The sequence below is a fragment of the Dioscorea cayenensis genome, chromosome 20, assembly GCF_009730915.1.
Source record: "Dioscorea cayenensis subsp. rotundata cultivar TDr96_F1 chromosome 20, TDr96_F1_v2_PseudoChromosome.rev07_lg8_w22 25.fasta, whole genome shotgun sequence".
NCBI classification, from domain to species: Eukaryota; Viridiplantae; Streptophyta; class Magnoliopsida; order Dioscoreales; family Dioscoreaceae; genus Dioscorea; species Dioscorea cayenensis.
In genome coordinates this window covers 9,073,409-9,089,056 of record NC_052490.1, presented here as the reverse complement: position 1 = coordinate 9,089,056, position 15,648 = coordinate 9,073,409, and the positions used below count along the sequence as shown (strand labels likewise).

Below are 15,648 nucleotides of genomic sequence, written 5' to 3'. Positions count from 1 at the left end.
GTACTTTCAAAATCCTTTATCTACTTTCATCCTTCTAACCGCACCCTTAAGTTCATGTAGCAACTATCACTTCACATTTATTATACTTCCTTGAACTTGTTTCTGTCGGAAACATTCTTACTAGGGAATAAAAATGACAATCATATAAATATTATTTCCACAATCGAGAGTGATGGATTCATTCGCTTCTGTAGATCAAGGTTTTGAATTTATCCATATTTCTCAAGAATACATATAATTTCAAAGAAAAAAAAAACACACACACACACTGAAAAAGTAAAAACTGTATGTAAATATTAAAAGTTTCCAAGCATACATATAAAAAATATATATAAATAAAAACGAACATAGAAACTTTCTTTGAGAATTTATTTACAACAAAATCACCATTTATCACCCATGTTAAAAACAAGCGCAACTTTCTGCCAGCCAAACACTATACTCAAACCTGGAACTTCACAAAAATTTTCATTACCACATACTTTAAGTTGCATGTAAGAGTGTATGTTAAATTTCAATCATAGAATACAAATTGTAAGCACTGAACTGGTAGTAATAGCCAGTTGCACATCCGAGAAACCAAACTTGAAATTTTCGATGCAAACCTGGATGTTCTGAAGATGATGTACAAGACCAGGTGACCAAAGGCAAAACATTTTGATCCTGTGTGTATTGCAATCAAGGGGTGTGAAAAAAGGAATCCCTTGTCACACAAATTCAACACCATTTTCACAACCAGCTATATTTACAGAGACGCACAATTTACGTAAATCCACTCTTTTAGCTATCTACATCTTTACCTTCAGAAACTCCTGTATAATCTTCAGTGCTTATTTCTTCTTCATTTATCCTAACTTTGTTCACTTTCCTCAATCGCACGGTACAATTCTGACCAACTGAGTTATGCTGCGGATATGCAACAAGAAGTAGACAGGACATCACATACGAAAGTAGCTCTTCCCGATGGGAGAATGTAAAGTCCAGATGAGCATATTGGAATTCATTGTATGAGACCTCGACACCGGCCCTCCTCATCAGTCTGTAGTGCTTTCTCACCATAGATGGTCTTATAACTTTGTCTTTCCGGCCAGCAACCAAATCAACCGGTATATCAATGAGATTATAGTGCTGACCCAGGTCCAAGGGCTCTGCGGAACCATATGCTTCCATATTAGCAGCCGCACTTCCAAAATCATACATTATGAACTTTCTTGCTCTCTTCATCTGCGCTAGGTGCAGGGCAACATAAAGTGACACGCCAGGCATGTCGTACACGTTATAGTGAGGCAATCCAAGTACCCCCACCCAATTTGAGCTGTCACCACCAACAATATAACTCATGAGAGTTTGCACTAGACCCCCAAGGGCAGGATAGTTGTGGAAGTCTCTTGCTAATTTGTTGAGGAGCATACGGAAAAATCGGGTTGGTATGTACAACCCTGGAACAATTGGTGCAAGGACAGGACCAACCAGGAGAAAGACTTTCTCAACTAATGTGAATACAAAGGTGGAGTCTTCATGGAAGCCTGCGGGTGATAGCAAAATTAATCTTGATAGCCTGTGAGGCTTATTTTCAAGCCTTCGTGTTATGACATACATCAGCATCACCGCACCCCCGAGACTGTGACAAACAACACATAATTTGTATGGTTGTTCCTGCATTTCCCCCGACTCTGCTTCAGAGCTGTTGTTTAGTTCAGCAGTTTTGATTTGATGTATCTTCTCTATCATTGCAGGTATGTCTTGTGTACCATGCTCGTTGATCGAATACTTCCAATACCTACATTAGAACATTTTGCAGCTTAGTAAATTCATCCAACTATTTGTGTGATATATAAAACTGAAGCTTGGGAGATAAACTGATCTGGATCAAACTTGACTGTGGTGCAAAAGAACAAGCCACATCACTCATAGCTAATGGTAACCTTATTAATGTAAAGTAGGCATGAAGCTTAGTAAATTCATCCAACTATTTGTGTGATATATAAAACTGAAGCTTGGGAGATAAACTGATCTGGATCAAACTTGACTGTGGTGTAAAAGAACAAGCCACATCACTCATAGCTAATGGTAACCTTATTAATGTAAAGTAGGCATGAGTAATAATGCCATTCAATTAAGGTGATCCAAGTATTAAATGGAATCCACATGTTTGGCTTGCAGCAATAAGAAGGTTGGCTGAGACATCAATCATGGTTAAAAAATAATCAAAGTACATTGATAAGAATGTTTAGCGCACAGACACATCCCTCATAGTAGTGCATGATATAGCACAAATTCTAAATTGTAAACCTGAATGCCTATTGTATGGATGGATATTAAAGGAAAGCCTGAATGAGGCTTGCATGAATGGATATGTTAAAGGAAAGCGCATACTAAGTTTATTGTTCTTGAACAAGTAACGCAATTTGAAGATTAAGACATTATCTACAAGTGATAAAGGACTTCATAAATCATAATTCAAAAATTTTGCAAAACCAAACATGCTAAGCTGAACCAATTTTTTCCAAGTTGAAACTCAAATATGGGTCTCATTTCAATTACAGACCTAATCAACCCATAAAAGGCAAACTTCAGTCCACTAATAATTTAGCCTAAGGTTGGTTTTAGCATAGTCAAGGTTGAATTTCCTCAAGCTGAACCAATTTTTTCCAAGTTGAAACTCAAATATGGGTCTCATTTCAATTACAGACCTAATCAACCCATAAAAGGCAAACTTCAGTCCACTAATAAATTTAGCCTAAGGTTGGTTTTAGCATAGTCAAGGTTGAATTTCCTCAATTTGACTAACTGGGGACAAAAAGTGTGATAAGGCTTGCTGAGAAACGGAACAAGCATTCTCCTTTTCATTGAGTATTTAAATAAAGTAAATGCTAACAAATTGAAAATGCAATCTTTATGCAATTTTTCATTTTCCCAATAAATCCTTTAGTTTATTTACTCATATACAAATAGATCAAAATCATGGTTAGAATCATCAAAACTATCAAAATAGGCTGACCATGATATGGACTGAAACACAAATTGAATATCATGGTACAACCAAGGGAAAAAGGAATAGCACAACTCCATCTCAATCGAAAAAAGTATTCACAAAAATTATAAGTACCCTATCACCAAATTATCAACTGAATCCCTGAAGTATGATGACAAAGGGATGCCTCTAATACCCAAAAATATCAATGATAAAAGCTGAAACGTGAACAGCCCACGTGTTGATATATTTTTGAAGATTCAGAGCTGGAAACTGTGGGCTTTTCATATTTGGTGAAAGAAACACTTGATGAACACATTCAAATGAGCCTAACTTTAACAAAAACAACATATTTGGTGAAATTTTACGCTACATATAAGTTAACTTATACTCCTAAAATGTGTAAAATAGCAACATGTTCATCTTTATAGATCAAGTAAAAATAAAAATATTGAAGAAAAAGAAATAAATAAAAGGCTAACTTAATATTATACGGAGGCAGTATAGTATTGCACAATATCTATCAACATAACATTCATTTAGTTGCATATTTATCTACTTACTTGCGTGAGGAAATGTTCTTGTCTACATGCTCCCTCGAAACCAAGCCACGCAAGTTTCCAAGGAAAACATCATAACCTGCTATTAGGAACTGTCAGAAAATATATATATATATATACATATGCCTATGTACATCCATTTATCCATACAAAGATAGAGGGATGAAGAGATGACCTTGATCAAAAGCTGCAAATGCAGGAGAACCGACAACGCCATTGGACACCCAACTGGTAGAAACAAAAGCAATGAACAGCGAAATAATGTAACTGGCAAAATAATCATACAATTTCCACACATTGTTGACAACCCATGTATGCATTACAAAAAATTTTAATTTATGAAATATTAAGAAATAAATAGGTAAACAGAGACAAGTACACACAACACGAGTGATATTTTAGCTATATCAGATTCAAATCTTTTAAGCTCTTTAAAAGACAAGAAATTAATTGGAAAAAATTGATATTTTTTTTTTTTTACCCCATAAACCCTGCACACTCGATTGAAATATCTTTTAGAACTTCTAGACTTATCTAGTTAATGGACACTAATTCAGGGCATTGCTTATTTATATGTAATGCCCTGAGCTAATATACGGAAGAAGTAATGTGTGCTGCCATGGCCACCTAGAAGGGTACAGAAGTTGAGTAAGAGCTCACTAGAAAAAAAAAAAAGAAGAGGGATTTATTCTTCTCTGTCATGTTCCACTCTCCTACCAAGCCTAGCAAACTGCTTTCTCTTGAAGAGCATGGCTTTTGGCTATTTCTAAAGAACCAACATGCAGAAGGGAACAAAAGAATGAGAAGTGAAGAATCAAGAATAACAGGAAAATTTTCATTTTTTTCTTCACGTTCCAGCTAATCCACTCCAAAATATAAACCTTCAGTAAATCAATATCAACCAAAAACCAATATGAAGGTTCAGGTTTTCCTGAAATAAATGGAATTCCTTAAGGAATTTTGATTTTCTTATAAGGTAAGTTTCACATTAGATGTTTAGACTGCTAAACTCAATTTGACCAATTTCATGCTTTTAATCTACTCCACATTATATCCCTCGGTCCTTTAAAAGCCTCCAAACACATAGATCCACCGATGGGAATGAAAAGAGGTCTCAATCCAATAAGTTGTCTTTGACAAATCCATCATCATTGAGTGAAGTTCACTTCCCCTTTCTGAACTGGGTATCGAAGTTCAAAGAACAACCTGATAACCATATCAAGAATAATTCCATTTTCCATATCTTAAACCGATTCTGAACTAGAAATCAAAGCTCAAAGAACAACATGATAACCATATCAAGAATAATTCCAGTTTTCATATCTAAATTCAAGGACGAGATATTCATGAACCAAGCTATCAACAGTTGGTATATAATAGAAATTTAAACCAGACCTATGGTGGTGTAGAACAGTATATAAACATCTTCCGCAATAGCTCCCATTAAGACCGGACCAAATTATCATATCCTCTCATTTATGAAATAACCACACCTTTCATTTATAAGTCAGATTTCATCTGCAGTAATGGCACTAGAAATCAGCTTAATTAAGATCATCAATTCTACCAAAATACATGGGCAAGATGAAGGATTTCCTGAATCATCCACGGATCAAATCCTTTAACTTCTTTTAAAAGAATAAGTCTTTGATTTTAAAAATTTTAGCTTGTTAAACTCTTTAACAATTAACCAAAAGAGGGCTGAAGAATTCATCAAGACAGGATTCTTAGAATAGAGAATAAATATTTTCATTTGCCTTTCCAGGATGCACAAAGAAATGCAAATGCTAATATAATTGTGCTCCTGAAAATAATAAAAGACTAGGTTGGCACACTTAAAATCATATTTTCAGCTTTTTATTGCTTCAGTAATGACTATATATATAATTTTCCTTCTAAATGCATATGCACTAGCACGATGCTTGTGCCACATATTATAGCACTATTTACTTGATAATCAAAACCGGAACTGATTAAATTTTTAAGCTCTATGGTGACGCTTCGTTGGAGGATAAATTGGAATAAACTGGACTAACCCAAGCTGAATCAGAAATTACTAATTAAAATTAGTATTATCCAAATCATATTTCAAGTATTATTTGGATAACAGTTCTCCCTTCAATACAAATACAAATCTAACTCTAATTTCCACATTACCAGCTTATTCAAACCACAACCAAATGCCCAATCTCTATAGGAAAATCTATCATTCTTGGTAAAATGAATACACATCATGAAAAAATTTTGATCACATCTGCACCAGCTTCCCTATGGGTTGATTTAGTTGACTTTTTGATTTCTGATTCTCCTAAAAATTTACTGGTCGATTTTGATGTTTTCCTAAATCTTTCTAATGGGATTATTCATAGGCTCATCCCCAACTTTTCAAATGGAATGATTTATAGGTCTTCCCGAACTTTTCCAATGAAATGATTTGTAGGTTTCCCTGGACTTCCAAACCAAGTAGGTACCCGCAGCCAAAAAACCATTTCTATGCATTCCCCAACCTTCCTAATGAAATGTTTTCTAGGTTCTTCCAGCCCTCTTTAATGGGATGGATTATAGACCTTTCTTGGCCTCTCCAATTAAATGATTTCAAGGCCATCCACAATCTTTCTTTATGGATGATTTTCAGATGATTCAAGGCTTTCCTTTCTGCAGATTTTAGCCAGAGTTGCTTCTGTCCACCTTTGTTTGACTTTGTTTTCAACATCTACTTCACTAAAACTCAGGCATTAACAATTAGCTTCTATTGTAGAAGTTGGCCATAAATTGTCTTCCACGCTAAAACTGAGGGCCCTTATCCAACCAGTATGTATGTAATATCACTCTAACCATGTAAATCAGAATAAATAAAAATAAGAAATTAGCTTTTCTACATTTCGAAGTAATACTAAACATTGTTGTGGTCATACCATCTAAGAAAAGCATCAGCATTAATGATGTTGTAATTGCAACAACTAGTTTAATTAGTTTAGCACTCAAACTTTGTCGTGGTTATACCACAACAAAGCCACATGTATAAGAACAGGCGAAAATGCCTTTGCAGGAGATTTAATAGCCTTTTCTTCTGATAAATATACTGGATGTAAGTAAGCAAAACCAGGAATTAATTACCACATAAAAAACATAGTATTCATACATCATATGTTTCTGGAATAACCAAAAAAGTACTATAGATAACTTACCCCATTGATGAATCCAATATCCCATGTTGTAGATACACAACCTTCTGTGAGTCACGCCTGCAACAGAATTTCATGTGTTATAAGTCCACCCATCTGCCACCTCCTCCTTAAAAATGTCAATTTAACCAGAAGATTAAGAAATTAAATTAAATACTAATAAGTCTTAGAGTGGAAACCTTGGGATTCTTTCTAGTAGTAGAACATATCCATCAGAAGTTACCACACGAATAGCCTCATAAGGGTACCTGAGAAAGAAATAGGCATAAGAGGAGAAGAGCTAAATAATCAAACCCTTCACAACAAAAGGAATCAACATCAACTTATACTTTAAAATGATCCCAACACTAATTGGAAATGTTCAACTTCAAACAGCAACCAACTACTTCAATTGAATACAATTAGAGATTCAGGAGATATAAGTGAAAGGGTTGACCAATAAACAAGGAGATAAAATAAAGCACATGGAAAACTATACAAAGAAATCAAAGGTAAAAAATAGTCCACCAAGGCAGTAAACAAAAACCCAAAGAACCACCAGAAAGATTAATCATATTCTACAAAAGTTGCCGAGACAAAATTAAGCGTCCTTGTTCAGGTAAAGAAAGCTACTGAAAGAAGTGATGTCCTACATGTGCAATGTTACTGGTAGGTAGTTACAGGCTAACAGCTGTATTGCATAACAATAAAAGCAAGAGAACAAAAATACTAAATCAAGAACAAGACCATTGGAAATTTCAGAAAATTCCAGAACTTTTGAAAAATATAACAAAACAATTTAACTACCTAATATGAAATTGGCAAATTAGTTAGACAAAACATCTTGAGGTCATTGAAGACAAATGCTATTAGCGTAATAATATATGTTTGAGTACAAGGGTAATAATCCCTTTTGGGCTAAGTTTGAAAAACCTACGTAATCTTATTTAAAGAGAATTATGCCCCAATTGTTCTTTTAGTCCTTAGATTACATTTTTTTTTTTTTACAATAATTTGCTTGCTTGCTTTAGATTGCATTAAACTAGTATCTAAGCTTGGTTAGCTTGATTTGTTTGTTAGCTAGTTAGAATAAACTAGTATTTATTAAGAGGGCATATTAGAGTAACAAATAGTCTCACACCAATTAATTTGATAAATATGAATTTGAATATTTAAGTTCAAGTCTCTTCTCCCGTATGCTTGAGCTTTTTGGTTGAATCAGCCCAGATAACATGTATGGCATGCATCTAAGTGTATTAAAAGCCAAATTGTGAAGAAAGAAAAAGGGATTTTGGTTAGTGGTATTTCAGTGGCAGCGCTAATTTTTTTTTTTTAACTTGACAACAGCAGCAGCAGCACTGTAGCAACAGTGCTGTTTTCACTGGTGCCTATTGTTTGACTGCGGTGGCAGCAGCAACGCTAATTATACTCCACCTTCTAAAACTTCTTAAATAAATCAAAAACAGAAACAATTCCAGCCAAATTATGTAAGGCCCACTGATAGAATGCCTTCAATGAAAACAAAGGCCCCAGTTGACAGCTATACATCATTACTTAATAGGAAATTAACAATTAGCAAAAACAAAGAGTTCAGGATACGTCTTACATACATCCTTTGAAAAAACTCTTTAAGCACAAACACCTAAATAGTCTTTCACCATTCATTTGTTCCCACCTAAATAGTCTTCCCTTTCAGTGTTTTGCAATTAATCAATCTGACTATCTCATCTAAGTTATGCACATTTTACGAACATTTTGTTTCTCTAGAAACTAAAGTACTAATATGAATTATAAATAATCTTGGTCTGCAATTAATTGTGTTTGAAGGTGGCAAAGAGCACTGCTTGTTAACAAAAGCATTGCCAATTTGAAAAGGGCATTTGCCAAATGCACCTTTAGATCTCTAAGAACCAAAATAAACCTTTATCATTAACATCTTTTATACATGTTAATGGAAGCTAATAGTTCACATTTTAAGAGAGCAATAATTCAAATTTTGATAGAAGCATCCTTTAAAAGCTCATTTATTTATTCCAAGTCCAAATAACAGGGCTTCTAGTCTTCATTACAATAATATATAGTTTTATCCTTTGGCTTCAAAAGACCACTAGATCAGTTTAAAAGTCAGTTGCCTTACTACTCTTTATCCATCCAAACTTAATCTTATGGATCACAACTATAACATTCTTTTAAATAATTGACCAGAATGGCTATAACAGCCACCTGAAGGAATATTTGTTCACCGTCATATTTGCAAAATTCTGAAGTATTTTGTAATATAAGCATTACGCAATCCATAATTTCAGTTTTAGTTAGGTATCCACATAATTTTAATCTAGCATTTACTTTCCAGTCACATTAAATGGCAATGTAGATAAAAAAAATTACACGCTGAATGGATGCAACAAGTTTAACCATCACAAAACAAAAGAGGCTATTTGCCAAATATTGAGACAAGCCTATCATTGTTTTAAATTTGTCAAATATTGACTATAGCTGACATAATCAGATCTTCATCCGTGTAAATTGACCTAATAACACAGCACTCTTTTCTGAAACCAACTAAATACAACACCTCCAAGTTACCTTTTAACTATTTTTAAAAGCAAAATAGGTTAGATGAAGATATCATCCTTTCACATGAGATTCGAGTGAAATGAGTAAACAAGCTTTGCAGCTTCTGGATGCAATTAGCAGCAAAAAATCCTTCTTAGAAAAATTAATCATCGTAACTCTAATCAAATCTTTTATAATGATCAATTAGCAAACAACATAATTACATCAACCAAACATATCCAATCCTTTAATAGGGCTCAAAGAACTATCTTATACACAATCTAACAAAAACCAGCTAAAAGGACCAAGTAAGGCTATTAACAATGGAGAATATGGAAAATAATTGTATAGCTATTTACTTAAGTAGTTTTGTAATAAATAATATTGTTCCCATCATGTGTTTAACAAAAAACATCTGAGTTCGAATTCTTATTTTTATACCTTGTAATATAAAAGATTTTGATATTCCAAAATATGCAACATATTGCACTAGGCATATTTGCTAATTTTGCATCCCATGCATAGATAGGTCTACTTACTTGTAACCCTTAGCCAGACTAGCCAATTCATTTCATACCTGTGTATTTTGATGCAGTCCACAGAAGTAAATTTTTAATTCAAAGTCATATTTTGACAAACATCTTTATCAAACTGCAATCAAATCCTAGTTATATAAGAACCAAAAACACATACTGTTATAAGACTGTTCAGATGAAAGCTGACCTAATTTGAGTCCAATCCATTCTATAACCGCAACTGAACCTAGCCTTGGACTCAAATTTCACATGATGTTGTTTAATCCAGCCATATAAATGGCACTTTCAAGCCAGCTCAACATCAAACCCGAGTTTAAGCCCAATTAATCTCCAAAACTGGTACTTCCACTGAGCCACATTCAAGTATAGATTGTCAATCCCACTAAAAGCCACATGGAGGAAGAGCTACACACCGCCACACTAACTAGAGAACAATTCAATATTGCCGATGCTGCATTTCACTATCAATACAAGCAAGCAAGAGAGACATTATTCTATTCCATCAAGCAATCCTCTATAAAACAGCAGATCCCATCTAAATAAGTTTTCTTCTTTGGAGAGAAACTATACTATAAGCAATCCTTTTGAATAAATTCTTTCACTGACTAAATCTATCAATGAAAAGAACTGTTAAATTGTACCAAAAAACTAAGCACCAAAATCACCTGTAGCCTATTTGTACATCCTTCCCTTTTAAGTGTTTTTTATGAAACCAAATAAAGAAGTGAAAAGATAATATAACATGTACCCAAGCTCTGTGATGACGTCTTGACATGTCCGAGCATCTGTGTTCATGGACTGATGAAAAGTAGCCTGCCTTGTAGAGGTAGCTGGATCAATATCACCAAGAGTCGCGGTTTGTACAGGCACATCCAAATCATAAGTATGATCATCTCCACCATCGCTACCGTGGGAAGAAAACCAGCCAAATAGCACTCGCCAAATTTCAGAAGGGGAAAGAAGCAAGGACGTTGCCTTGTGAAAAATATCAAACACAGCTTCGATGAATATCTCAATAGCCAGCTGAAGATCCTGAATGATAGTATGTCCACAACTTCATTAAAGCATGATAAAATATGGTACCATAATTATAAAAAACGGTTTTTGAAGGTGTATAATAAAATTATACCATAAATGATAAAACTAAATACATGCAAGTACCTCAATCACTCCACGTCTCCTATCAGTTGTACGGTGCACGACATGGTCTTTTAGGGAAACTGTTCTTCTGGTAGGATGCCGTGTGCCGTCTGTGGTGATTGCACCACCTCTGTCTGGCACAGATCTACCGCGGATGATAAATGGTATCCTCATAATAATTATCACAGGCCATAATATCCACGATAGCATGTACCAAATTAAGTGTATCAGACGTCTATCATATCTTGCAAAACTGCTTGCACGGGATAAATGAGAAACCTGAGATGATGGAGATGCAGGAAACATGTCTGCATCATCTTCATCCCCAGACGGAGAGTCTATGGCCGAAGAATCAGATTCAACTGAAAGTTCGTGAATCAATTTATTGAAAGAAGAAACCCCACTGCCATCATAAGGAATCATAAGCATCACACATGCACCCAAACATTTTAAACATGATGAAAAAGAAGAAGAAACTCTCACTAGCACATGGCATGATATAAAGCATACAGAGGACATTATTATTTTAGAACAAGGTAATGGAGATGGATATTATAGCTGCAGAAGCTATTCCAGAATCACTAGAAAGCTTAATAGTGAGCTAGTCACATCAGAACCCTATTGCAGGGATTGTGGAAAAATGAACATTCAAATCTACATCATACAAGCAGTAATAAATCATACTGGACAAGTTCAAAGTAAAATTTCAAATTTGCAACGCCATGCCATCTTAGTTGAACCTAAGGCCAATGCCTAAGAGAACCCAGATGAGTGTTCATATCTACAGCTCGACTTCAGCATGACTAACCCCATATTTGACTTTCTCTCGATTTGGTTCAAGTCACTATGTCTTGACAAAATAATAATAATAAAGGACATCTCTTAGTGAAAGAATTTGTCACTATGAAGTCAGGGAAAACCTTACTTTTCCATCCAACGAGGAAGACGAGGTCCTCGAAGGGTTGGTCTGAGTTCCCATCCATGAATGCCCTCTAAAATTGTAGCCTTTCCTGGAAGCACAGCCAACACAAGAGCAGACACTCCATTTATGAACCTCACAATATTGTTCAAAGATTCATTAGTGAATGTCTTCACTGACCTGCAAAATTGATTAATGGTTTCAAGGGAATTTTGTCATTAGATTCAGCAGCAAACACCCGATGTACTAAAAATTGACTAATAAATGATTGAAACTGAATAAAAATGACAATAAGACAGAAAAAGCACTGTATGTTCTAAAAATTTGAAACAAGCAGATTGCATTTTGAAGATAATTTACACGTCCCTGCAGAAGTCTGAAGCAATCTTACCATGCAATATTAAACAAACGAATGAACCCTACAAATTCGGAAGTTAACTTTCAATCAGGCAATAATACAGTTAACAGCTAAAAAGATCTAAAAGAAATGACTAAAATTCAGACTGGACATGGGCAATCAATTTAGAAGCATTATTTCGTCAAACTGGAGTAATAGACAGCCATATCTTATCCTTTAATAAAATTACATTGAGTATAACTATGCTTACAGATACTGCCTAGGACCCTACTTAAAAATCTGGCCCTATTTGTCAGACATTCAATATGTAAACAATTATGAATTAAGCTTAACCATTTGTCATTACAATAGCATGACATTTTTTTAAGACCAAATGACATTTTAGACAGCTAAACATTAATAGATTTACTGCCAATTCAACAACAATGTCCTTGTTCTTCCCATTAATGAGAAGTCATCGAAAAATATTATTCAGAATACTTTCTATTTGAAAAGGTTTTCCACCCATTTAAGGAGGCAAACATAATTTATATAGGAGATCTACAAGAGGCATCTCTGAATAGCCATATTGATCTTTGGGGGAGGTACACACCAGTTTCTACACTGTGTCCCATTCGGAAAAAAAGTAAAATGTATAAGATATGTTACAGAACCTAACAGATCAAAAGTTCAACAAAGATACCGTTTGACGACGATACTAGATGAGTACTAGCACAACCATAAAAGTCAAACCTGAAATTATTTCATCACTATAAAAAGTTTAATCGTTTTTTACAAGAAACAAGAACCATGGTTTTCAGGTATGACAGCTACAGCAGATTCATAAAATTTTGCATTTAAATTGGCATCCTATCTGCCTTGCATTTCATTTCAATGGAAACTCAAAAACCAAATAAAGAATATTCTACTAAATCACATAAAAATCCCAGTCTAACCACAAAAATAACATTTTTTTTTTAGATTTTAATTTGATAAAAACAACACCTTTCTTAAGGCCAAAACCTAAAAATTGAAGAAGCAATCGTATACTTAAAGATTGATATCAGCGCCATTACATATATAGCTTTGTATTGAAATCCCAAACTATCACCAGAGGATATTTTCCAATCTTAATCAAACTTCTCAGTAAAAAAAATGTTAAAAAAGAAAAAGAACACGCACGCCCATACAAACGTTCGCCTCACGCAATCACAAAACCAAAATTCAGTGACCGAGAAAAATCCTCACAAAGCAAAAGCCAAATCACGATATTGAAAACAAGCTAACATCAGACAACATCAATGAACGACAAAATTAAACTAAAAAGAAAAAGACAACCCAAGACAAAAGAAACCAAAACAAAAGGGGGGGAAGAAATCAAAAGAAACAAAAACGGAATAAAAGGAAGAAAACCCCACTCTTTGGTGACGGCGAGCAGGTGGTCCACGAAGCGCTGAAGCATAATCGAATCGGAAGGCGACGCCGAGGTCGAAGCCGGAGAGATCGGAATGGATAACGCTCGATCGATCGAGGGAGAAGAAGAAAGACGAACCTTGTTTTGCGGAGTTTTATAGGAAAAGGAGGGAAAGGGACACGGCAGGAACATCACTGCTTCGAACGAGAGGTCAAATCAGAGGTCGGTTTTTTTTTATTATTTTATTTAAAACTAAATGACAATCAACTCCTTCACAAATCATTTTAATGACAGAGAGATCCCTAGATTTTTTTTTCTTAATGATAAAAAAAATTATTAAAAAATAAAAATCTTACCATTTATCAATATTTTGTTCTTTTTTTCATAACTGTTTATATAGACTTCATAAGTCCTAATTTTATTAAAATTCTATCATGAGTTTGTCTCCACAATTAGTCGAAGATTTTAGTTTGTTCCCTCTTGTTATCATGTGTATTTCACATGTGTTTTCTCATTGTAATTATTATTTTAGATTCTAATAAAAAGTCACTTATCCATTTTTTAAAAAAATTAATAATAAAAAATTTAAAAAGATATTTGACTATTTATCAATAATTTTTTTTAACATTCATATTAGAGAATGATAACTTATTTTCCTCCTAAATCAGAGTTAAGGTCTAACTCCCTCTCACAGTAAAAGTTAAAAATTATGATTTATTTATTTTTATAAAAAATGTTATTTTTTAAATGAAAGCTCATCTCTACCCTTTTATGTAAAATCACAGAATACTATCAATGAAATTTTCATAAAAAAATACGAAATACTATGAAATTTTTATTAAAAAAAGCACTAAATACTAGAAAACAACTTTTAACTAAAAAAAAAACTATTATGTTGCAACATTATAATAATGGAACCAGTTTAAGATGCCTGATTGCCCTCTTATTTTTAGGAAAAAAAAAACAACATTCTTTCCTGTGAATATGGTTTACCAGGAAGAAGATCAAAGATTTTTCTCCTAATTTGAATTATTAAAATAATTTTTGAAAAAAGATATTAAATATTAGAACAATTCAGGGATTATTGAGTCAAATTAAAAAAGTACAAGGGCTTTTCGGTAGTTTAGGCTTTTTACCCGAGTCGACCGGGAATGGATTGAGTCGGTGATGGGAAGTGGCGATCGCTTTTCACACGTACCAACTGAACGTGCAGAAAGAGATTGCCACGTGGCTGTATGAAACTTGAGAGCAACGCAAGGCACGTGGGTGGGCATTCTGGTAACACGTGGGATTCATAATTGGTTAAAAAAATGTGGATAATGTGGACACCAAGATGGTAGGGGGGGCATAAATAACCGGATAAGACATGACAATTTTTTTTTAAAAAAAAATAATTGTTTAAATAAATATATTTTGTAATTATTTTCTCGTGCTTTTAATTATTCTATTTAATTAATTCAGAAAATTAGTTAAAATTAATTTATAATCTAATATTTATAAAAAAATTATATTAATTTTTCAAAATTATTTTTATTTAAAATATGATTTAATAAAATATATAGTTGAATTGATTTATTAGAAATAATAAAATATATCAAAAAACTGAAATTACATGTTTATACCAAAAAAAATTATTAAATTGTACTTATATATGAATTTGTATATAATTGGAATTAACAATCGATTATGTTTAATATAATGAAATTGTAGTCTAGCCGGATTCAATTGGAATCAAACCAAGTTACCTGCAAGTAATAGTGAAGTTTAAATTTGAATATCCAAATCACAAATATTTAGAAAAAGTATATTTTCTATGAAATTGAAATAAATAGTAAATTTGTTTAAAGAAAACGAAATAAAAAGTAAACGATAAGAGGAAATTCAAACAAATTGTGAGATTATCTTGTCAGAATTTAAATAAATTTTCTCACCTTATAAAAGCTAGTCCAAAGAAGATGAGTCTTAGATAAAGCTATTTTTATGAAGGGAAAGTAAGCAAATGCTAGACGGAGAAAAGGAAAACGGAAAAGTGGTGAGTGTCGAATCTA

At 33.6% G+C, this 15,648-nt stretch overlaps 1 protein-coding gene across 1 annotated transcript; it reads right to left on the bottom strand.

Moving 5' to 3' along the window:
* Window positions 1-348: 348 nt before the first annotated feature.
* Window positions 349-13,768, bottom strand: LOC120251612. The gene is made up of 9 exons (XM_039260199.1): window positions 13,605-13,768; window positions 11,856-12,029; window positions 10,952-11,333; window positions 10,539-10,822; window positions 6,899-6,967; window positions 6,723-6,779; window positions 3,710-3,762; window positions 3,538-3,613; window positions 349-1,780 (listed from the first exon to the last, which is right to left on the bottom strand). The coding sequence occupies exons 1-9, from the start codon at window positions 13,646-13,648 to the stop codon at window positions 781-783; spliced, it is 2,139 nt and encodes a 712-aa protein (XP_039116133.1). The 5' UTR covers window positions 13,649-13,768; the 3' UTR covers window positions 349-780.
* Window positions 13,769-15,648: the final 1,880 nt, after the last annotated feature.

Bases quoted from the DNA above. Each gene is read 5' to 3' on its own strand.
- LOC120251612 (XM_039260199.1), bottom strand. From the start codon at position 13,648: ATGCTTCAGCGCTTCGTGGACCACCTGCTCGCCGTCACCAAAGA. The intron at 12,030-13,604 runs GTGGGGTTTTCT...TCAATTTTGCAG, and splicing joins CTGCTCGCCGTCACCAAAGA to GTCAGTGAAGACATTCACTA. The intron at 10,823-10,951 runs GTACTTGCATGT...ACTATCATTCAG, and splicing joins GGAGACGTGGAGTGATTGAG to GATCTTCAGCTGGCTATTGA.